At 34.3% G+C, this 23,553-nt stretch overlaps 2 protein-coding genes across 3 annotated transcripts in view; one reads left to right on the plus strand and one right to left on the minus strand.

Annotated features, from left to right (window-relative positions):
- Positions 1–11,384, minus strand: part of LOC127497107 (uncharacterized) — a 30,653-nt gene extending 19,269 nt beyond the window's left edge. Inside the window, exons 1-3 of one of the 2 annotated variants that reach the window (XM_051865294.1) lie at positions 10,762–11,377; positions 10,115–10,423; positions 9,652–9,960 (exon numbers count right to left, since the gene is read on the minus strand). In XM_051865294.1, coding sequence (XP_051721254.1) covers positions 9,652–9,960; positions 10,115–10,423; positions 10,762–10,822 — 679 coding nt within the window. In that variant the 5' untranslated portion in view covers positions 10,823–11,377. Of the gene's footprint in view, positions 1–9,651; positions 9,961–10,114; positions 10,424–10,761 lie in introns of both variants that reach the window. The other variant, XM_051865295.1, reaches the window with a different exon arrangement.
- The window catches only part of trim108 (tripartite motif containing 108), a 54,527-nt gene that overhangs the window by 30,254 nt on the left and 720 nt on the right, over positions 1–23,553 (plus strand). Inside the window, exon 6 of the mRNA XM_051865944.1 lies at positions 21,389–21,505. Coding sequence (XP_051721904.1) covers positions 21,389–21,505 — 117 coding nt within the window. The remainder of the gene's footprint in view (positions 1–21,388; positions 21,506–23,553) is intronic.

Consider the following 23,553-nt stretch of genomic DNA (forward strand, 5'->3'; position numbering starts at 1 on the left):
GTTTTAATAAGGATTTTGTGTAGAGTTATGTTGGAAGATGTTGGAAGTTTTGTGTATTAGTGTTCTTTTCTTTCCTTGTCTTGAGGAGCATCATTTAAAAAAAACAGAAGGTGGATGCTGTGGATTGTAGTAGTTGGAAAAGCGATTTATGGTGATTTAGTTATTATTGAGTGTTAGATTGTGTATCAGTGAGAGCAGTGAGTGATAGTGTGGATGTATTGTGATTTTCTTTCTCTATTCATCTTTGTATTGTTTTTTTTTTTTATTACTATTCATTGTTTTTGGCTACTGTGACATGTAAATACTGTAAGTTGTGTATATGCCTGTTACTTTCACAGAAGCTGTAGAGGTTGGGTGCCATTTCTTTCTTTCTTCCTTATTTTCATCACCATTTTTTCCTCTTGTTTATTACTAGTTAAAAAGGCCGTGAAGCTCTCCGTATTTTTGTTACATTTCTTTTTCTTTTTTTAATTTCTTTTTTTTTTTGTTAGGAAAGTTTTATTGTCAGTGGTGTTTGTTTATTTATGATGAAACATGCTAAACACATCTACTGTTGATCTATAACTGATCATCTTTGTTGTTTAATCTATTATACCAAAATATCCTCAGTTGAGTTCATTTTGTTCCTGTTGACAGAGTCTGTATTTTAATGCAGCTATAAAATGCATTTATATTACATTTCTATGATATAACCTGAAAAGGAGTTTAAGTATTTGTTATAAAATATAAAGAGTTATGAAAACTCACCACCAGCTCCTTTTTTACAAATCACTCAAAGAATAACAGCAAGGAGAACAGCTGATGCAGTAACTACAACAACATTCACAGTCACTGAAGGAGAGAGAGAGCAGAAAACAGTACATTCAGACTCGACAAGTTAAAAACATTCTTGTAACAAAGAGTATTTCATTTCATAGTCTTATTTTTTCAACAGTTATAGAGGCGGGAGCAGTTCTGCACACAATCATGTTTACTAAATATCACGACAAACAGACATGATTATTTTGAAAGTTTCATTACACAGTATTGGACATATTGTGGTCATGATGCATCTAAAATGATATATCATGACCACAATACGTTCCTTGAGCAAATAAGAAAAAAGTTGCTCAAGTACATTAACAAACTTTATTAGAGTTAATTCACACAAAGATTGTAATCTGCTGTGCTCTCTGATGTGTCTCCGTTTTAAGATTGGAGAGAAACAGAGAGAAATCAGTTCTATTTAGAGACCGCTTTTACAAGAAAACTGTATGTGATTGTGAGAGCAACTGCAAACCACTGTTATGAGAAAGACAGTGATTACCTTGTAAAGATATATATATATATATATATATATATATATATATATATATATATATATATATATATATAAATATGAACAATAAATCGCAATATATTTAAATGACAGTTTTTATACTGTGTACAACATAAATAAATCACATAATAAGTAATTTTTGAGTCTCTTTTTTTCAGCCAGCCGCTGAGTGACTCACCTGCAGTTCTTTGTGTGGAAGGAGATGCTGCAAACCATCAAAGCAGGTGAGGAATGACAAACATGTTGTCAGCTGTGGCAGATTTCCCCTATGCACCTGACTTAGGTTTTCGGCTACAGTGTCGACACTCAAAAATATTTATACTCTTGCACTGCATACAGTCAACAACTGGCTTCGAGTCAGTCAATGCCTTGACCCTTTCAAACACTAAAACCTGGGTGAAATAATCTAAAAAACAAAGTTTGAATAAAGGAATCTGTACATTTAGTGGTTCGGGGAATTAATTGCAGAAGAAACACAGGCTAACCAGAATGTTCAATGCAAGAACTGCAATAACATTCAACAACTGATTCATCATTTAATGTAATAATGTTTCTGCCTGTGTCTGTGCTGTAGTTCCTGAGAGTTTAACCCTGAAAAATCCTGGAGAATCATACCTAAAAGTGTCTACAGGGGGCGCCAGAGTCCGACAAGCTGACAGAATGTCTGGATTGTATAAAGACTTCAATCCAAGTACAGTTTCAGTGGACAACTTCCAAACTGGCCAGCACTATTTCGAAATAGAGGTTGATAAAAAGCCAGACTGGACTGTGGGAATTAAGATGGGCTCAGAAAAACAGACAACAAAGTCAGCTGAGAGTGAGATTTAGCTTCTTGAAGTTTGTGTGTGATTCGCTCACTGCAACAATGACAACATGGACAGGAACAAGAGAAATATTGATTTTTTCTTCAAATTAATTTATTGATTGCAGGCAAGTCTCAACTGAATAATTATTATAGGCTATGATGTGAGAAGTGGGCAGTAACAGTTGGGTTTCTGGCAGCCACCAGGGTCATTCGTACTCTTTAGCCAATCGGATTGAAGCTTATCAATCGATCAATCATTATCACGTGAGGGCGTGCCTACCTGGGTGTTACGTCATCAGCTGTCGACCAGTTCAGATCATGCAGAGAGGTATGTACAGTTTGATCGTTCATTTCATGTGTTTACTGAAGTAAACGAAGTTAGAGATCAGTTGAAGCTATAGTTTAACAACTTTAGTCCGAGTGTGAACATAATTTTAAGTATTGATGGATTCTTATGTTTACTTCATAAAGAATTTTAGATAAACTCCATAGAATGCATAACAATGGTTTGACTGATGAGAGATGTTGTATAGATGATAATGACAATATAATGTTCATTTATTTATTTGTTGAGGATAGAAAAGAGCAATCACAGGGGGTGTGCGATAAATATCGTCTGCGATAATCGTAATTATTGTTTTAACAATGCTGACATTAAGTATATCCCTCATACACCCAGAGAATGCACGCATACATCACATGATGTAGTCTTGTAGATTAGACTAGCGATTGTACATTTAAAATGCACGCTTTCACTGCAAGATTTAGTCTATATTTATATTAATTTAATATAGTTAATAAATATCACATAAAGAGTGCAGTTTTTAGATATTACCATGATAACAAATGTGACATTGATTTATACAAGTTTAATAAACAAGTTAATATTAAGTGACACCATATTGCCTGTTTTTGCTCTATTTCACCAATGAAAATGGTTCAAAACAAAGCCACAGCACTGTAATTGCGTCTCTGAGCAACACACAGCGCTGTTTCCTTACTGAATGAATCAGCTTTTGAACAAATCAGTTGAATCAATGATTTGATGACTACGATAGATTATTATAGTCAAATGCTGAATGAATCAGTTGTTTGAATGAATCGGTTGAATCTCAATGACTCACTCATTAACGGTGACTTGCTGCCACCTAGTGGCGTTTTATATCTTTTCATGTTTTAAATCATTTCAAATATCAGTATTCAACGTTTTATGTTTAAAACATCAAAACATTATTTGTATTTTGTTTTATTTGCATTTGTAACTGCAGGTTATTCATTTGTCACCTCTGAGCCGTATTAAACTCTCTGTGTAAATGATCTAAATGCCACTTCAGATGCAGCTTCTGTTTCCCCTATTGCAAAGATGAATTTTGTTGAGACTTGATTGGTGACAGTCCTATTGTGTCTTATTATTATAACTGAATCTGATTACATTTATGAAATTGACATAAAAGATGATGCATGTATAATTAGGTTTAAAAAATGGATTTATAAAGGTAAAAATGCCAATAAAAGGTAAAAAAAAAAAAAAATCAATTGAAACGTATTGGTTCTGGTATGACCCTGGTGACTGCCAGAAGTGTCTCAGAAATACACACACAAATCCAAGGTGATTCACACGCGAATGTGAGGATAAACTCGTAAGTTTCAAACATTCGAAACTTTTGTGCACAGTTGTATATCTATGAATTTTGTTTTACATTTGTGAAATGTATTTTATGAATATCTAATTTTATTTTGCGCACATGAATTGCTTTTTGTGAATGTATATATTTTTTTCACGCACGTGAATTGTTTTTTGTGCACGTGAATTAGGTTTCATGCATGTGAAATTGGCTACGCATGTGTGCATCGTGTTTTTTGCGTGAATTATTAATGAGGCTAATCTGCCTCCATAATTTTCAGTTTTAGATAGCTAATTTCAGCTTATCCAAAGTTATCCAGCCAAGACATATGAGTTGTTTTCTGTTTTCTTGTAAATATTGTTTCTTGATTAACATTCCTTATTTATCCTAAATTTTCTCTAATGGCTTCTGGTGTATGAAATTAATAAATATAATCATTTTTTTTTACCCTAATATTGATTATAAACCCAATATCAAGGTTAAATACCTCTTAGTTAAATAAACTCAAATAATTTTCAGCACATATTTGAAGACCAAAAAAGACATTTGCAATTTTGTGAATTCATATTTATGCATGAAATGACATGAAAAACATGTTGAAGCATGTTGTGGGTGGGGAAGACATTCATACGTTTTCTTATTTAGGGTTAGTAGAAAAAATAAGTAAGGATTAGACTTTGCATTGAAATGATCAGCGTATAAATAATAAAAAAAGAAAAGAAAAAAGAAAAAAAAATCAAAATACATCTGTAAATATGTCATGATAATTAACAGACTTGTAGTTTCATCATTTAAAATAAACTATTGAAACATTTAAAAAGCCTTCTGTAAAAAGTTTAAAGTTAGAGGAAGTAAAGTTAGAAAGGTAAAATTACCATGTATTTATATTATAATTTCTGTGGAAATAGTCTGTGGAAATAGTTATAAATCTGTGGAAATAACCATTCATGTTTATTAAGGTAACTATATTGTTTTGATGATCACTTTATTTAAATCATTTTTAAAGCAGTCTATATAATATTTAGCACTGAAAAATGATCATATTCACAAACATAAAGATAAATCTTGCTGTAATCTTGCCTGTTATTTGTTTTTACTCTAATACTGTAGTAGGCATCTCTATTTCCTCTGGGTGGTGTGAGTCCTTCCTCCCTACAAAATAATTAAATACAATTAACTGACCTCTCGTAAGTTTTTACTATGTTTAAAGATTGTTACAGATCAATGTGAATCATTAGATTCTGTGTCGCTCAGATCTCACCAGCTCTTCTTGCACAGATGATCTGAAGAAGAATCACAGCAGGAGCAGCAAACAATGCAGTCTTAACAATAATCATAATCACTACAGGAAAGATGTATGGACAGATGAAAGAGAGAATAGAGAGAAAGAAGAGAATGAATCTGTGAAACTGTAAATGACATTGTAGATGAAATCAAGGATATAAAACAATTAACAATTATTTACAAACCATTAAATTCACTTCATTAAAAATAATGGTATAGAGTTATCAGCATGAAAAAACATGCAAAGACGTTTCATACCTCTGAATAATGATCCAGCAGTAGTTGGAATCTGTGTTTTCTCTGTAGTTGATGCTAGAGAGAGGATGGATTTTAGTTCAGATGTGCCATATTGTGTAAATTCAAAAATACTAACTGATCACACAAAAAATACCTTGCTGTGTAACTGAAGGTCTGTGTGCAGCTGAAGTCATACCAGAGTTTGAGGTAATGATCCGATTATCTGTATAAGGGAGTTTTTTGTTCAGATGCACCATATAAAATTCAAAATATATGAAATACTGTATTGTCTTGCATTTTATTTAACATCTCTGGTTAGCAAAAACTGCCTTGTATCCTCATAAAGTCTTCTGTTAAGTTAGGAGCTATTAATAGCCTCCTGTAGAAATAGATCATATTTTATCAGCTAAAATTGATCATTACATCTGTACTGCATGCCTTGTATGTTACAGTTTTACTGTTTAATGTTGATGATTTATGATTATTTTGAGAGATAGATTTATACAGACAACAGACTATATAGTCATGACTCACGATCCGTCTAACAAAAGGACCTTCGGCCTGATGTATAAACGTTGCATACGCACAAAATGAGCATTGAAATATGTGTAGAGGGAGACCGGTATTATTGTAACATGGGGACAGCTGTAACACCAACAATCATAAACTAGGAGTCCTGAGATCATTTCAGTGTTTACCTACTTCCTCTCAGATCCCTTATGAATGGTTATCAAGGCTGGAAAAAGGCACATGCTTTTATAAAGGAAAAAAAAAAAGACTTTGAGGTAAGAATGTTTTTTTTTTTTTTTTTTTTTTTTTGACCAAAACTATGATTTGTTTAGTACATAAGCTTTTGTTGATAAAATCATTTAGGCCCCTAACTTATATTAGATTAAATTGTAGTTTCTCTGGCAAAATGTAATGTATTTTTAACCTGCTAATTTCAAACCATTACGGTAATATGGCTTGCTAAACACTGACTGACAGGGGAGGGTTGTAACAATTTAAATATAGATCTTTGCTGGTTTTTTTTTTTTTTTATCACTATCACTTAACATTCCTGTGAAATGCCATGTTTTAATGTTTTAACAAATGCAAGAGAATTGCTTAGCTCATGATAATTCCCCTGACACTTGACTTTGAGTGTAATTTGGTTGTTAGGACTGATCATGCTCAAACGTGATTTCTTCATGATTAAAATACAGTATAAATGTATTTCTCAAGTATTAACTGCACCCAGAGGATATTCTGTATTAAAGTCCCCCTGAAATCAAAATTTAAGTGTTTTTAGCTTTTAGTATGAATATGTTAGCCTTAAGGTTATGAATAAGTGGGTGTGTTCCAAAACAATGACAAAATTCACATTTAGTAGATATAAGCATTCAAAACATAAAGTCTCTCACTTCCGCTAAAATGGATCATGGATTTTCATGACATCACAGCGGACTTCAGCTTCTTATCAGATCTTCTGTCCAATCAAATGCTCTCTAGAATCTAAAGTCCCGCCCACTACATTATAAACAGACGCTGAAGCTGTGGCTGAAATTGGTCACTTGTTCACACATTTACTATTTGCATGGTGAATGGCACTAGTGTGCTATATAGGGGATAGGGGATGATTAAGACCGTGTAAATATGCTTTCCATTGAAGCATACAGTCTGCTCCGGTCCAGAGACATGAGAGCACAGAGCGGATCATATCCGCAAGTCACCGCAGACCACAAAAGGTATCGGACCCATTTGAATTCTGCACAAAATGCTATATTTTAAAGCAACATGGAGGAGATTAGGAGGAGAAACGGTTAGAGATTAGAAGGAAACTAAGGTTTAACTGAGCTCAACCATCCTGGCCGAGCTGTGATATAAGCAAAACGCTATTGGTTATTTTAAAAAAAGGGGAGGAGCTGTTCGATATGTCCCACCCTGTCTTCCTGTTTCAGTTGAAATTACGTCAACACATTGAATAATACTGCGCGTTCCAAGGCACTTCAGTGGGCCTTTAAAAGATTAATTCACTTCACAATTAAAATTTCCTGATAATTTACTCGTCCCCAATGTCATCCAAGATGTTTATTTCTGTCTTTCTTAAGTCGAAAAGAAATTATGGTTTTTGATGAAAACATTACAGGATTTTTCCCCATATAGTGGACTTCAACGGCTACCAATGGGTTGAAGGTCAAAATTGCAGTTTCAATGCAGCTTCAAAGGGCTCTACAAGATGAGGAATAAGGGTCTTATCTAGCGAACTGATCGGACATTTAAAAAAAAAAAAAATATTATATACTTTTTAACCACAAATGCTTGTCTTGCACTAGCACTGCGATGCGCCACGCATTACGTAATCATGTTGGAAAGGTTCCCCCTCCTTTTTTTCCCCTTTCTCTCTGTACCAAGAGGCTAGTCTTAGCCACACCTACATATTAACCAGCTGTCTTTGATGATCCATTAATCACCACTTGTTTAAGAATACCTGTTAGAGCAATTGATGTGTGTCCTGAAGAAGGCTGTGTTGCCGAAACACGTAGATCTACTTTTAACTGGTTTTAATGATTTAAGCCCAGTTCATTAAAGGCTTTTTACTTTACCACGTGAGTGCCTTGGAAGTATTTTGTCTACATAATTTGAATATTTTTATTTTAAACAAGACACGGTTACTGAATGATTTTTAGCAATGTGATGGCACAAACAGCATTTACAGTCCACCTATATTGTAGTGTCTTTAAACACGGTAGGCTATTACATGGATGGAAATATTCATATGGAAATAATATGCAGATGAGAATATGCAGTAAAGCTATAGGCGTTGTAAGCTCCATATGGTTATTTTGGGAAGGAGATGGGGTGGGGATGCGTGTACTCTGATTAGGATTTCTAAAGGGAATTTTTGCACAGGTTTTTGGCTTAGCATATAGGTTTACAAGTCTGAAAACATTTGAGCATACGCACACTTTAAGGATGAAATCAAAGTTTTATACGTAACATGAGGCTCCAGGACCCATTGACAAATCTGATTAAAGAGTTACAGGTAACACTTTAAATTAAGGTTCCCTTTGTAAAGGGTTTATAGAGGTGTTTGTTAATGACTAATAACTAATTTACAAATGCATTATAAGTCGTTGATAAGCAGTTATAACTGCATGAATAACTTTAACAATAAAATAGTGAGCCATTTTTAACTCACATGTTATAAATGCAAAAATATACTGTTATGGTGAGACTCAAGGGTGATTTATTTGTGGTTTTCTCAATAATATCTCATGACTTATGTCACTTTTCTCACTGTTGCTCATCAGACTTTACTCTGTGCATTACCCATGATACTCTGAAAAATGGCCATGATGCCTATTCAGAGGAATGTATAAAAACTGATTTCATGTTTATCCAGATAAAATGATCAAACATTTTTTGAAAAAACAAACAAATAAACATACGAGCACAACCATAACTTGATTAATAATAAAATTAATAATAAAAAATGTGACTACATTATTAGTTACCTATGAACCCTAATGAAGGGTGAACCATTTATTCATGAGTTATAAATATTAGTAACTTGTGAAAGTGAACTTTAATGTAAAGTGAAGTCTGATGAGCAACGGTGAGAAAAGTGACATGAGATATTATTGAGAAAACCACAAATAAATCACCCTTCAGTCTCACCATAACAGTATACTTTTGCTGCATCATAAAATAACCAGAAATCTGGTTCTGAGTAAAATATGTGTGAATAAATACATTTATTAAGCATTTATAACATGTGAGTTAAAATGGCTCACTATATTAAAGTCACCCTTTTTATTCATGCAGTTATAACTCCTGGTCACCTTATCCATTTGTAAATGAGTTATTAGTCATTAACAAACACCTTTATAAACACTTTACAAAGGGAACCTTAATGTAAAGTGTTACCGAGTTACGTTCCAGATAAAGTGTGATGATAAAAAGGTTGTGAGAGACCACTGAAGTGAGAGACTGATGCCGTGTGACTGATCATGTACCTTGTGTTGGAGCTGCTGCTGTAGTTTGGCTTGATTTCTTCTCAGGGTTTGAGCTGCTGACTGGAATCAGTGTTGTTGAATCGACTGGAGCTGCAGAAGATGAATGTTCAGATGTAGGACATTAACATATTTTGAATCTCAATCATTACATCACATGACATGCAGTTTTTACATGACATCATCAGTATTTACAGTGCAGTTGTTGAGAAGAGAGGTGTTACTATAACCACATGAAGCAGTTTATGCCTCATTTATGAGAGTAAAACAAAGTGAGCTGAAGCCCATAAACCTTCAGTTTGTCCTGAATGAATGACATTATTAACCATCATGTCATGTCTCTGTTTCAGAGTCTTCTGAAACTGATTTAAGAACGTTTTTTAATACCTGAATACTTGACAGTATATGTGGCTGAGGTCTTCAGTTGATTTCTCTGAGTAACCTGACATCTCCACTCTCTGTTGAGATCTTCATTCAGGAGTGTTGTAGTCAGAGTGCTGAAACAGTGTGTTGAGGAGAATGATATCTGATATCTGGAGTCTGTCATCACACTAACACCAGCCTGATTCACCCAGATCAGCTCAATTCCCTCAGAACGGACCAAAGTATCACAAGAGACTCCATAATAATTCAACTGACAGTAGAGAGTCACAGAGCTGCCTGGTCTGATCTCAGTCTGTGAGGATGATGAAGTGACTGAAACAGGAAACAAGTCAGATTCAGGCTTTTCAGTAAAGAGTTCAAAGAGAGAATGATTTTCTTTCAAAATTGAACATATAATCATACAATTAATTTATAATGAACATTAATTAATTCATTTAATAATCAAATAATTTACAGAAACACTGACCATGAAGAAAATGCAGATAAACAGTTGCACCAGTTCCTTGTTTTTGTCCATTCACATATTGTTGGCAGGTGTAAAGCCCATAATCTTCTTGTGTGACTTTCTTGATGTTCAGAGAGCAGTCAGACCCCACACTCAGTCTCTCACGTCTCTCTATGTTATCCTTCTTTATCCCTCCAGCAATCAGTTCAACTGCCTCTGAATGTCTGTTATAGTTCCATACAGTTGATGTGCAGCCAGGAAAAGCATTATCACAGGGCAGACGGACATTTTCACCAGAAGTGCTGAACACATGAGTCACTTCTGTTTCACCTACATATTAATATAAAACAGTAAAATAATAGGGTTAATTTTAACTTTTAATACTATAACACGTGGTCGCTGGCAAACAGACGAAGAAGAAGAAAGTTAAATCCAATACAAAGTTTAATGACAATAATTCAGGAACAGGTAGCAACACACACATGACATGTACGAGACCGGACACTGAACTGAAAACAAGCAGAAACTGATATACACAGAGTAGAAGATGAACTAATGATGAATACTCTATACCAAACTAATTCAATTATTTTTGAACAGATGGTTGTTCACATTATAAAGATCTTGCATAATGTCTTATAAACCATACAGTATAAAGATTTCTTTACCTGTCAGAAGTGGACAGAGAATGATCAATCCCAGCAGATACATGTGACACCGATCAGCCATTTTCTGTTTCTGTCAGTCTTTCTTTTCTTTATACAGTTCTTTATATGAACATCATCAACCCCTCCTGTGGTTGTTAACTTCCTCTGATCTGATGAACTGTTTACTGCTGACACTATGATACAACTGCATTTAACTGAAGCTAAACTGATGCATGATAAAGAAGTGTCTATAAATATAACCTATAATGTTTAAAGAGGTTTGGTTTGTTTTAAGTCTAACTTAGCCAGAAGCCACTGAAACTCATGACTGCAATTTTCAGGTGCACTGAAATAAATGGATACAGCAACTGAAAAAAAAATAAAGAAGTAAGAAAAAATGGCTACAATTTTTTAACATAAAGGTAATTTATTTGTTGTTTTTCTCCAAAGACTAAATGTAATTGAAAGTTATTTATTATTTTATGGTATCACCATAATTGCTTTTACCATTTTGTATTACACTTGTTCAATACTTCACACCCAACTGAACAGATTATGCTGCCACAAGGCAAACTCAGAGACGAGGGAGGGTTGGAACCAAATGCAGAAGGTTTACTAAAATAATACCAAAATTCAAAACTACTAAACTGAAAAACAAAACACAAGAATACTGAACTGAGAACACCAATATCACAGCAGGAAAAGAAACACCAGGGGTGCTTCTCAATAGCCTACTTAAATTGATGCTTCCTCGTTTCCTCACTCCTTCATCCTCCAGCCACGTGTGACCTGGAAACGATCAAAGAAAGCCATCTTGAAGGAGATCTCAGTTCTCTAATTCCACCACGAGGAGGTGAGGAACGAAGAGTGAGGAAGCTTCCTGAGGAGTCATTAGTATATGCGAAAGTCTTTCTTGTCAAAAAACCTGACAAACTTATAAGTTCTTCTCCCCTTCACATCTGACACCATAATTTTATTTTATGTCTTACATTTGCATTTTAAACAAACCTTCACATATTTCAACAGAGCATCTTGCTTCATTATTTATTATGTATTATGTTTATTATGTACAACATAAGGGCAAATGTTGAGTGCAACTGATAATGCTTTGAAGTGATGCTTGAGTGATGTTACATCCAGAGACAGATTCTTTTATTATTATTATGGGTGAGTTATTGACTTTTGTCACAAGTATGTATCATTCTTGTTAAAGAACTGCGTGCTGTATTGTGTTTTTCCCTGTTTTTTTTTTTTTCTGTTCATTTTTGGCTCCCCTGACTCATTCTCTCTGACAGCTAATTGTCCCCAACTGTGCCTGGTTGCCAACCAGGAGTGGGACAGCATAAAAGCAGAGAAGAAACTCACAGATGTTGAGAAACATTCTCCAGAGCATTGTCTGTGTCCTGCCCAGATTTTTTGTCGAACTGTTTTATCTTCTTATGGTTGAAAGTGAGTGTGTTTGCATTCCTCTATAAGCTGAGGTAATGTACTTTACTGCGATAGTAACTTTAATGCTTATCTTGCTTATCTTAAATTAAGGTTTATGTGTTCTTTTACAAGTGGTTCATATTTACAACTTTAACCTGATATTATCTTGTTTATGTTTGTTTCTTCCTTGTTTTGGAAGCTGTAGGGAGGTGGGTGCCATTTTTTGATATATTCTGTTTTTCTCCTGTTTTGTGGCCAGGTAAGGAGTGAGAGACCATTTACACGACACCGTTTTCAACAAACTTTTTATGCTTTTGGCTGTTTATTTACACGACAATGACGTCTTGGGGGGCCTGAAAATGTAAACTTTTGAAAACTGGTTTCAAAGTGCATAGGCTAGTGGTGTTGCTTTACAAATTGACATCACCAACTACTGGCCTGGCTTGCATGTTCAGCATTTTTAATCATTTTCCTGGATCCGTGTGAACGGGAATCATTTTGACTTTGTCATCTGTACAAGAAAAACACAAAGGAAAACTTTTCCATTTTTAGTACATCATTGTCATGTAAACGTACGCCGAATGTATGTTTCTGTTGTTAACTTTATTTTCCTTGAGCAGTTTAGGGGCTGTTTACACAACACCGTTTTCAACTAAAAATGAAAGACTTTTTATGTGTTTTGGCTAAATAAAGAAACAAGGAATGTTACACATTCTTTGCTAATAATAACAATATATTTATATCAGGTGTGAGAACTCTTCACTCTATGTGTGCAGTTCTCACCCTATAATCATCTCAAAACATACAACGTACAAACACTTTCACATTTAAAAATGTTAAAATCACCAATATATTTGTGTATTATAAGGAGCTTCAAGTTTTGCCTGTTAATTGTGTATTGTAACTAAAGTAGTGTTCATTTATTGTTTTGTTTTTTCTTTTCTCAGCCCTAATGGTTGTAGTATTTTCAGTTGTAGTATTTTCAGAGTTTTGAGCATGTTGGTAAGAGTATGAGAACTGTTAGTTTGACCACAGCGTGTGGGTTGTGATGGTTATCTCTGAACCCACTTTAGACTGATGGCTGTGAACTCATCTCTGAACCGATTTTAGACTGATGGCTGTGAACTCTCACACATTCTGATGTCAGTTCCTCTTCTTTAAGTGGGCTGCTGCGTGGCTTTAATCTATCTTTTCATTTCATGATAGCATAGTTTCAACATGCTTAATAAACAGAAGTTAAACTAATTTAATTTAACTAAACAATTTGCAAATACTCAAATTAATTTGGAACCATTCTGTTCCACAGCAGGTAATTGTTGTGGTAGTATCGAGGTCAGATTTATAGTGTCTGCGGTGTGTGCTGCTGATTCTCTGCCAGAAAGTTCATCAGTCGTTGGTGTCATAGTGAAGAGGTTAGAAAAATAAGTAGCATCCACATCCTGGTTCAGGCCCTAATCTGCTCTCACTGTCATTACTGCATCTCACACTCGACTGCCCTCTAATGAATGACTAAAGGTCAGAACAGCAAAATCAGGAGTCAAGTCTCTCAGTCGATAAATAATAAACAATCAGTCAGTCACATTTATTTATAAAGCACATTTAAAAATAACAGCTGTTGGCCAAAGTGCTCTACAACATCAAGGGTAAAAGAGACAACTTTGAGGGTAAATGAGCAATATCACACTCGTAGCCGTGTGATATGGCTGTATATCAGCAGGGCTGTGATTTCGGCCGTAGGTAATCATAGCATGCTGATATACAGCCATATCGCATGGCTACAAGTGATACTGCATTTATACATCAGTTCGACGGCACAAGTGTGTAAATAAATAAGAACAACAAGGAGTGTCTTTAAAAACCCTCTTTTGAGAGGAACTACTTCCTTCCACCATGGATTCAAATCTCAATTTGACAGTTTAACAGTTGAGCCCAAGCCTCCGTTACTAATTCTAAAACGTCACTTTAGAACTAGTAACGAAGGAACATTGAATCGCTTAAATGAAACTCACTCTAATATGAGTATTATGAGATCGCCTGAGCGAGTGTATTACCTGCATCTGATATTCTTCAGGTCAATCTTATATTCATAATCACAAAATCAGTTTGAATGTCCGCTGAGGAAAGTGATATCTTTTGTCTTTGTCCTTTTAACATTTAAGACATTCCCATAACAGTGCTAGTCAATGCATTTGTCAGTTGCGTTTCATAAGATGTTTAAAAAAAAAAAAAAAAAACGTCCTTGTTTCCTTGTTTCAGTCCATTTCAGTAAAGTCTTTGCGACTGACTGACTCACTCATAAAGACAGTCTAAAAAATATATTATTTATTGAACAATTATATTTAAATTAACAACAATAGCCATTATAACAGTAAAAGAAGTAAAATAAGAAATAAACACAAGCAAACAGTTCAGTCAAATGTACAAAAGCAGCACTCTAGTTAGTACAGGATTTAATTTCAATGTAAATATAAAGTTATGAAACGTAATATAGCCCTTAAGCCAAATCTATTAGCTCTTGAACAAGTAATGTATTAATAAGACCAAAGATTGCCTGTTCGATATCCCCAAAACGAATTATACCTCATGTTTAAACAATATCTACATTAGAGCCAGTGGCAAATTCCTGAAGGACTGGCCGAGTTTAAGCTGTTCTCTGTGGGTACATGAGCGCTGAACAGTCACTGACAGCCTGGAGCTCATCTCTGAAAGCGTCTAAACAAATTTTCAAATAGGTGATATGTTTACATATAAATTGCATATCTGAGGTCTAAACAACTATATTCTCCAACCCAGTCTCATTAGAAAAATGTACCTGTGGGAACGTTTTCGCGAGTCGCAAAATACGTACCAATACATACATATCACTGCAGTTTCAATGTGAAATGTCCACTGAGTGGCGCTAAAAGTGTGTTAATTTTTTTTGCCGGAACAGATAAACGTGAACATGGTACGTTTTTATGATGTTGGTTTTTATACGAATCACCGCAGTTCTGATTTGAAATTTGCACTCCATTGTGTTTTAAAATAACGTAATACCAACACTACACCTAAACCTACCCGATAGTGTTAACAAAAGCAAATGTGACATAAAAAGCATCCGTAATCGTGCCGTTTTAGCTTGTTTAGATCTCTCTTTGAGCTCGACTCGCAAAAACGTTCCAACAGGTACGTCTTTCCTATGAGACCAGGTTGATATTCTCGCCTAAAAAATGCTTAAAACTACATTCCGTTACAAAATAACAGTAGTATCTATAAAAATATGGTGGGTTTGCTCGTCCACCATGACACTCGCTGTGAGAATGCTGACAACAGCTTGATTCAAACGGTGAAACGGTTCCCGTGGTGATATTGGTAGAATATCGCATGGCTGGAAAGACCTATCAGCCAATCAGATTCAAGAACCAGAAAGAACTGTTGTATAAAACAAAATATAAAACACAATCACAAACAATGTACAATAAAAGTAATACAACTGCAGCTGCTTAGTTTTAAGAAGTGATTTAAAACCATGTACACTCTAAAAAGTGTAGATGGTTTTACAACCCAATAAAACTATTTTTATTTATTTATTTATTTGGTGTTCTAAGGTTATATTTACATAACAATGATGTACTAAAAATGGAAAAGTTTCTTCTTTGTACAGACAGCAACTTTGTCAAAATAATCCCCGTTCACAAGGATCTGCGAAAAGGGTTAAAAATGCAGTATTTCATACCAGGCCAGTAGTTGGCGATGTCACTTTGTAAAGAAACACTACGCGTGTTGTGAATTAACTTCTTTTAAGTTTAAGTTCGCTATTTGTGTGACGCTTTAAGTTATGACTTACGTAAGTAACGTAGTGCAGTGTTTCCTGCGTGTATGAGCTTTGCGTAACTGCCTATTCACTCTCACTCCAGCAGAGCAGTCAGATCGCATGCTCTCACTAAAGTGCAACGTTTATGTGCAAGAGAAAGTTGATGACAAGTAAGTTTTAATTCAATGTATAATGTTGTTAATGCAGATTGTTACACTGTATTGCAGTAGCATTAGCTTACAGTGTTCATTATGTCCTTTATGTTTCGCGATCTTTCTGAGTGTAATTTGATCCTGTTTAACGAGCGGATTTGTCCCGCTAGCATCGCGGCTAGTATTGGTAATGTTTACTAAACTTATTCGCTTAAAGTGTAACATTTCTCAGTAAGATAATATAATTTTGTGGTCGCCATTATTACTGCCTGTATTAATAATACAGTCTCATTTCCCTATATAATTCATATTTGGTGGGTTTTGTAATCTTTATTACACTACGCAGTTTAATATTGCTGACTCATGCTGATATATTTCTTGGTCATATTTATATATCAGTTCATTATGTAAGGTTGTTTATCTCTGAGTTTGTAATCTGTAAAGTTGTTGATTATATTTAGAAAATGAGTATTTATTTCTGTTATTTTATTTATTTCAGAAAACTACCTCAAGTACACTACTATGTGTATATGGTCACCCTTGTGCAATAAACGACTAAATTCTATCTGATGACTCCAACTCCTTGACCAGAGTTCTACAGCGGTCAATAACATATACACCAGCTTTCAGTGGGGCAATCCCCAACAACGGGCCTATAGACTGAACACGTAATACACATGCACATTATGTCACTGTTTTCACAAATTCACATTTTTGTAGTTTACACAGACGATAACAGTATTGTTTTCAAAAACTTGCACTTTGAAACACAGTTTCAAAAGTTTGCATTTTTGTTAAAACAACCCAATTGCTGGGATTGTCCATTTTCAACCCAACTTGGGTTGTTTTTAACCCGGCATTTTTTAGAGTGTAGTGACAGGCTTAATATACAGTGGCAAATTATTCCAGAGCTGTGGAGCAGTTACTGAGAAAGCTCTGCCAACTGTCAAGTTGAGGCATTACCTGGGAACAGTCAACTGTAACTGTAACTTTTTGGATGATCATAGTATATATATATATATATATATATATATAAGTGTGATGATAGGAGTGAAGGTCATAGATATATTGAGGAGTCAAGCCATGTAGGCCTTTGTAAACAAAGTAAAATTTTGAACTGGATTCGAAAGTGGACTTGTTGGGGCACACAGTTTAACACCATAAAGAGAGACAATGAAGATCAGAAGTCAAATTTAAAATTTGATTACAAACAAACAAAGTTTACTGTCATTTACATGACAGCTGCGTTTTGGGGCCTGAAAATGCAAACTTTTGAAACTGTGTTTTCGCAGATCCTTGTGAACGGGGATTATTTTGACAAAGTTGCTGTCTGTGCAAAAGAAAAACTTTTCCATTTTTAGTACATCGTTGTTGTGTAAACATACCCTTTGAACACCAAATAAAAAAAAAAAAAAAAAATAGTAATAATAATAAATACTCATAGATATGGTAGATTAATTGATGTTATTTGTACAGGTTCTGACAGATAATTCCAGCAACATCTGAACATGGTGTTTGGTTCTTTACGCAAATGTGATTATTTAAAGACAATATCTGTGTCACACTAAGTTCTCATTCATAAGCAGCAATTTCAAGGGTCAAAGGTGAGTTAGAAATCCCACAAGGGCACTTCTCATCTTTGACATGGCCAAATGCCTCTCATATTACTAAAGAACCCCAAACATACCATAGACAGAACAAGAGAGATATAATTTCCCTTCAACACTGAGTCAAAGCACTTGTGCTAAACTTCTACTATTGATTCATTGTCACATTTGATAATATATGCTGCTGTAAAACCTAAAGAGTTACAAATGTCAAATATGCATATCTGTTAGACATGTGGTGTATTACTGAATTTAATGCACAGCTGTCTTTTCATGTCTCATACTGCTAACATGAGAACATCAAAATAAAAATGAATAAAAACAAAACATCAAACTCTAGATCTCTTGATTAATTTGATTGCATGATCGAATGAATTCATTATAAAGCAAGTACATATTTATTCTCTGGATGCCGGGCTGAATAAATCACAAACACTGTTACTGCATTCCTGACACGGGTCAGACCCTCAGTCACTTCTCAGTTACCAAATACAGACATTGCTTGTAACATTAACACCAGAATAGATGCAATAGATTTAAGATTTAAAACTATGATTCCCTATTTGAAGGGGATAGGAGGCTCAATCCACCCCTTCAGACCAGACCCCAGTGAAGAGAGGCCACTGACGAAATACTTTCCCTTTTCTTAGTACCAGTCAGAAGCCTAGGAGCAGCATTCTGGTAAGTTGGATGAGTGACAGTAGGGACTGTGAAACACCCAGGTAAAGTACATTACAATAGTCAAGTCTGGATGAAATAAAACTGTACTACAGACTCCAGGTCTTCAAATGACAAAAATGACTTTATTTTAGCTAAAAAATTATACTTACAACTATCACAGTCTTACAGTACATAGGCTACAAACAAGAAGACACAGAACTCACCACAATATAGCAAGAATATACCAACAATACATGGCCAAAAACTGACCAAACATCAGGGGAAAACACCAAACAGTTTGGAAACATAGCGACACCTAGTGGTCACTTTCAAAAGGTCTAACAATCACAATGTTAATTTCTAATCATGTACAGAAAATAATGATCTCCCCCTCTCCAATTACCAAGAGAATGCATTCAGCATTGAAATAAGTGGTAAACAGTTAATTTCATTAACTAAATATTATTAATTAATAATCCATGCAAACAAAAGCAAAGAAAATGAATAGCAGGTGACGATGACATATTGACAAGCCTTTAATACGGATTCATTCTTTACAGATTTTCTATACATTTATATCTAAATGTATATACATTTATATCATTTGCACACAAAAGAGTTAGAATGTTTTGATAGATTTATATATTAATATCAGTTCAGAGGTTGAAAGAGTGAATGAATGCTTACAAAAATTGTTTGATCTTATATCGAGTGTCAGCAATTATAACCAAGTTGTTAAACAAGCATGAATCTCAAAGCTGCAAACATATTTACTGCCCACTTCTCTTCTCAGCACTAGCCAAAGCGTTTGTGCCCATATGGTAATTTCTAGAAAGAGTATCTGGAAAAAACATATACAGTAGTCAACATTTGAAGTGAATCAAAAAAGTTCATCAAAGTTGTCCTAAGAAGAAGGTTTTAGGACAACTTTGATGAAAGATTTTGATCCACTTCAAATGTTGACCACTATATATTTAAAAGTTCTCTGCACACTGATAAACATACAGTATCTACTCACATTACTCTCTTTGACATATTTTCTGCTGGAATCCCAGATTATGTCACATATATCAGCACCTAAACATCAATAGACTTTATTAAAACATTAATTTGGTATTTCATTAACTTTATACTATACAAAGTAGTCATCTTTCACAGATTGTCTCTTGTGAAAGATGACTACTTTGTATAGTATAAAGTTAATGAAATACCAAATTAATGTTTTAATAAAGAAAGGATTTTGTGTAGTGTTACGTTGGAAGATGTAAGTTTTGTGTATTAGTGTTCTTTTCTTTCCTTGTCTTGAGGAGCATCATTTAAAAAAAACAGAAGGTGGATGCTGTGGATTGTAGTAGTTCGCAAAGCGATTTACAGTGATTTAGTTATTATTGAGTGTTAGATTGTGTATCAGTGAGAGCAGTGAGTGATAGTGTGGATGTATTGTGATTTTCTTTCTCTATTCATCTTTGTATTGTTTTTTATTACCATTCATTGTTTTTGGCTACTGTGACATGTAAATACTGTAAGTTGTGTATATGCCTGTTACTTTCACAGAAGCTGTAGGGGTTGGGTGCCATTTCTTTCTTCCTTATTTTCATCACCATTTTTTCCTCTTATTTATTGCTAGTTAAAAAGGCAGTGAAGCTCTCCGTATTTTTGTTACATTTCTTTTTCTTTTTTTAATTTCTTTTTTTTGTTAGGAAAGTTTTATCGTCAGTGGTGTTTGTTTATTTATGATGAAACATGCTAAACACAGCACATCTACTGTTGATCTATAACTGATCATCTTTGTTGTTTAATCTATTACACCAAAATTAAACTGCTCAGTTGAGTTCATTTTGTTCCTGTTGACAGAGTCTGTATTTTAATGCAGCTATAAAATGCATTTATATTACATTTCTATGATATAACCTGAAAAGGAGTTTAAGTATTTGTTATAAAATATAAAGAGTTATGAAAACTCACCAGCTCCTTTTTTACAAACCACTCAAAGAATAACAGCAAGGAGAACAGCTGATGCAGTAACTACAACAACATTCACAGTCACTGAGGGAGAGAGACAGCGGAAAACAATACTTTCAGACTCGACAAGTTAAAAACATTCTTGTAACAAATAGTATTTCATTTCATAGTCTCATTTTTTCAACAGTTATAGAGGCGGGAGCAGTTCTGCACACAATCATGTTTACTAAATATCACGACAAACAGACATGATTATTTTGAAAGTTTCATTACACAGTATTGGACATATTGTGGTCATGATGCATCTAAAATGATATATCATGACCACAATATGTTCCTTGAGCAAATGAGAAAAAAGATGCTCAAGTACATTAACAAACTTTATTAGTTAATTTACACAAAGATTGAGATCTGCTGTACTCTCTGCTGTGTCTCCGTTTGAAGTTTTGAGAGAAACAGAGAGAAATCAGTTCTATTTAGAAACAGAACAAGAAAACTGTATGTGATTGTGAGAGCAACTGCAAACCACTGTTATGAGAAAGTCAGTGATTACCTTGTCAAGATATATATATATATATATATATATATATATATATAAACAATAAATTGCAATAAATTTAAATGACAGATTTTATACTGTGTACAACATAAATAAATCACATAATAAGTAATTTTTGAGTCTCTTTTTTTCAGCCAGCCGCTGAGTGACTCACCTGCAGTTCTTTGTGTGGAAAGAGATTGCGCAAACCATCAAAGCAGGTGAGGAATGACAAACATGTTGTCAGCTGTGGCAGATTTCCCCTATGCACCTGACTTAGGTTTTCGGCTACAGTGTCGACACTCAAAAATATTTATACTCTAGCACCGCATCTACAGTCAACAACAAGTCAGTCAATGCATTGACCCTTTCAAACACTAAAACCTGGGTGAAATAATCTAAAAATCAAAGTTTGAATAAAAGAATCTGTACATTTAGTGGTTCGGGGAATTCAACAACTGATTCATCATTTAATGTAATAATGTTTCTGCCTGTGTCTGTTCTGTAGTTCCTGAGAGTTTAACCCTGAAAAATCCTGGAGAATCATACCTAAAAGTGTCTCCAGGGGGCGCCAGAGTCCGACAAGCTGACAGAATGTCTAGACTGTATAAAGACTTCAATCCAAGTAGTTTCAGTGGAAAACTTCCAAACTGGCCAGCACTACTTCGAAATAGAGGTTGATAAAAAGCCAGACTGGACTGTGGGAATTAAGATGGGCTCAGAAAAACAGACAACAAAGTCAGCTGAGAGTGAGATTTAGCTTCTTGAAGTTTGTGTGTGATTCGCTCACTGCAACAATGACAACATGGACAGGAACAAGAGAAATATTGATTTTTTTCTTCAAATTAATTTATTGATTGCAGGCAAGTCTCAACTGAATAATTATTATAGGCTATGATGTGAGAAGTGGGCAGTAACAGTTGGGTTTCTGGCAGCCACCAGGGTCATTCGTACTCTTTAGCCAATCGGATTGAAGCTTATCAATCGATCAATCATTATCACGTAAGGGCGTGCCTACCTGGGTGTTACGTCATCAGCTGTCGACCAGTTCAAATCATGCAGAGAGGTATGTACAGTTTGATCGTTCATTTCATGTGTTTACTGAAGTAAACGAAGTTAGAGATCAGTTGAAGCTATAGTTTAACAACTTTAGTCTGAGTGTGAACATAATTTTAAGTATTGATGGATTCTTATGTTTACTTCATAAAGAATTTTAGATAAACTCCATAGAATGCATAACAATGGTTTGACTGATGAGAGATGTTCTATAGATGATAATGACAATATAATGTTCACCATATTATCTGTTTTTGCTCTATTTCGCCAACGAAAATGGTTCAAAACAAAGCCACAGCACTGTAATTGCATCGCTGAGCAACACACAGTGGTGTTTCCTTACTGAATGAATCAGCTTTTGAACAAATCAGTTGAATCAATGATTTGATGAGTACGATAGATTATTATAGTCAAATGCTGAATGAATCAGTCGTTTGAATGAATCGGTTGAATCTCAATGACTCACTCATTAACGGTGACTTGCTGCCACCTAGTGGCGTTTTAAATCATTTCAAATATCAGTATTCAACGTTTTATGTTTAAAACATCAAAACATTATTTGTATTTTGTTTTATTTGCATTTGTAACTGCAGGTTATTCATTTGTCACCTCTGAGCCGTATTAAACTCTCTGTGTAAATGATCTAAATGCCACTTCAGATGCAGCTTCTGTTTCCTCTATTGCAAAGATGAATTTTGTTGAGACTTGATTGGTGACAGTCCTATTGTGTCTTATTATTATAACTGAATTTGATTACATTTATGAAATTGACATAAAAGATGATGCATGTATAATCAGGTTTAAAAAATGGATTTATAAAGGTAAAAATGCCAATAAAAGGTAAAATAAATAAATAAATTGAAACGTATTGGTTCTAGTATGACCCTGGTGACTGCCAGAAGTGTCTCAGAAATACACACACACAAATCCAAGGTGATTCACACGCGAATGTGAGGATAAACTCGTAAGTTTCAAACATTTGAAACTTTTGTGCACAGTTGTATATCTATGAATTTTGTTTTACATTTGTGAAATGTATTTTATGAATATCTAATTTTATTTTGCGCACATGAATTGCTTTTTGTGAATGTATATATTTTTTTCACGCATGTGAATTGTTTTTTGTGCACGTGAATTAGGTTTCATGCATGTGAAATTGGCTACGCATGTGTGCATCGTGTTTTTTGCGTGAATTATTAATGAGGCTAATCTGCCTCCATAATTTTCAGTTTTAGATGGCTAATTTCAGCTTATCCAAAGTTATCCAGGCAAGACATATGAGTTGTTTTCTGTTTTCTTGTAAATATTGTTTCTTGATTAACATTCCTTATTTATCCTAAATTTTCTCTAATGGCTTCTGGTGTATGAAATTAATAAATATAATCTTTTTTTTTTTTTACCCTAATATTGATTATAAACCCAATATCAAGGTTAAATACCTCTTAGTTAAATAAACTCAAATAATTTTCAGCACATATTTGAAGACCAAAAAAGACATTTGCAATTTTGTGAATTCATATTTATGCATGAAATGACATGAAAAACATGTTGAAGCATGTTGTGGGTGGGGAAGACATTCATACGTTTTCTTATTTAGGGTTAGTAGAAAAAATAAGT

Source organism: Ctenopharyngodon idella, chromosome 16 (genome assembly GCF_019924925.1).
Source record: "Ctenopharyngodon idella isolate HZGC_01 chromosome 16, HZGC01, whole genome shotgun sequence".
Classification (NCBI taxonomy): domain Eukaryota; kingdom Metazoa; phylum Chordata; class Actinopteri; order Cypriniformes; family Xenocyprididae; genus Ctenopharyngodon; species Ctenopharyngodon idella.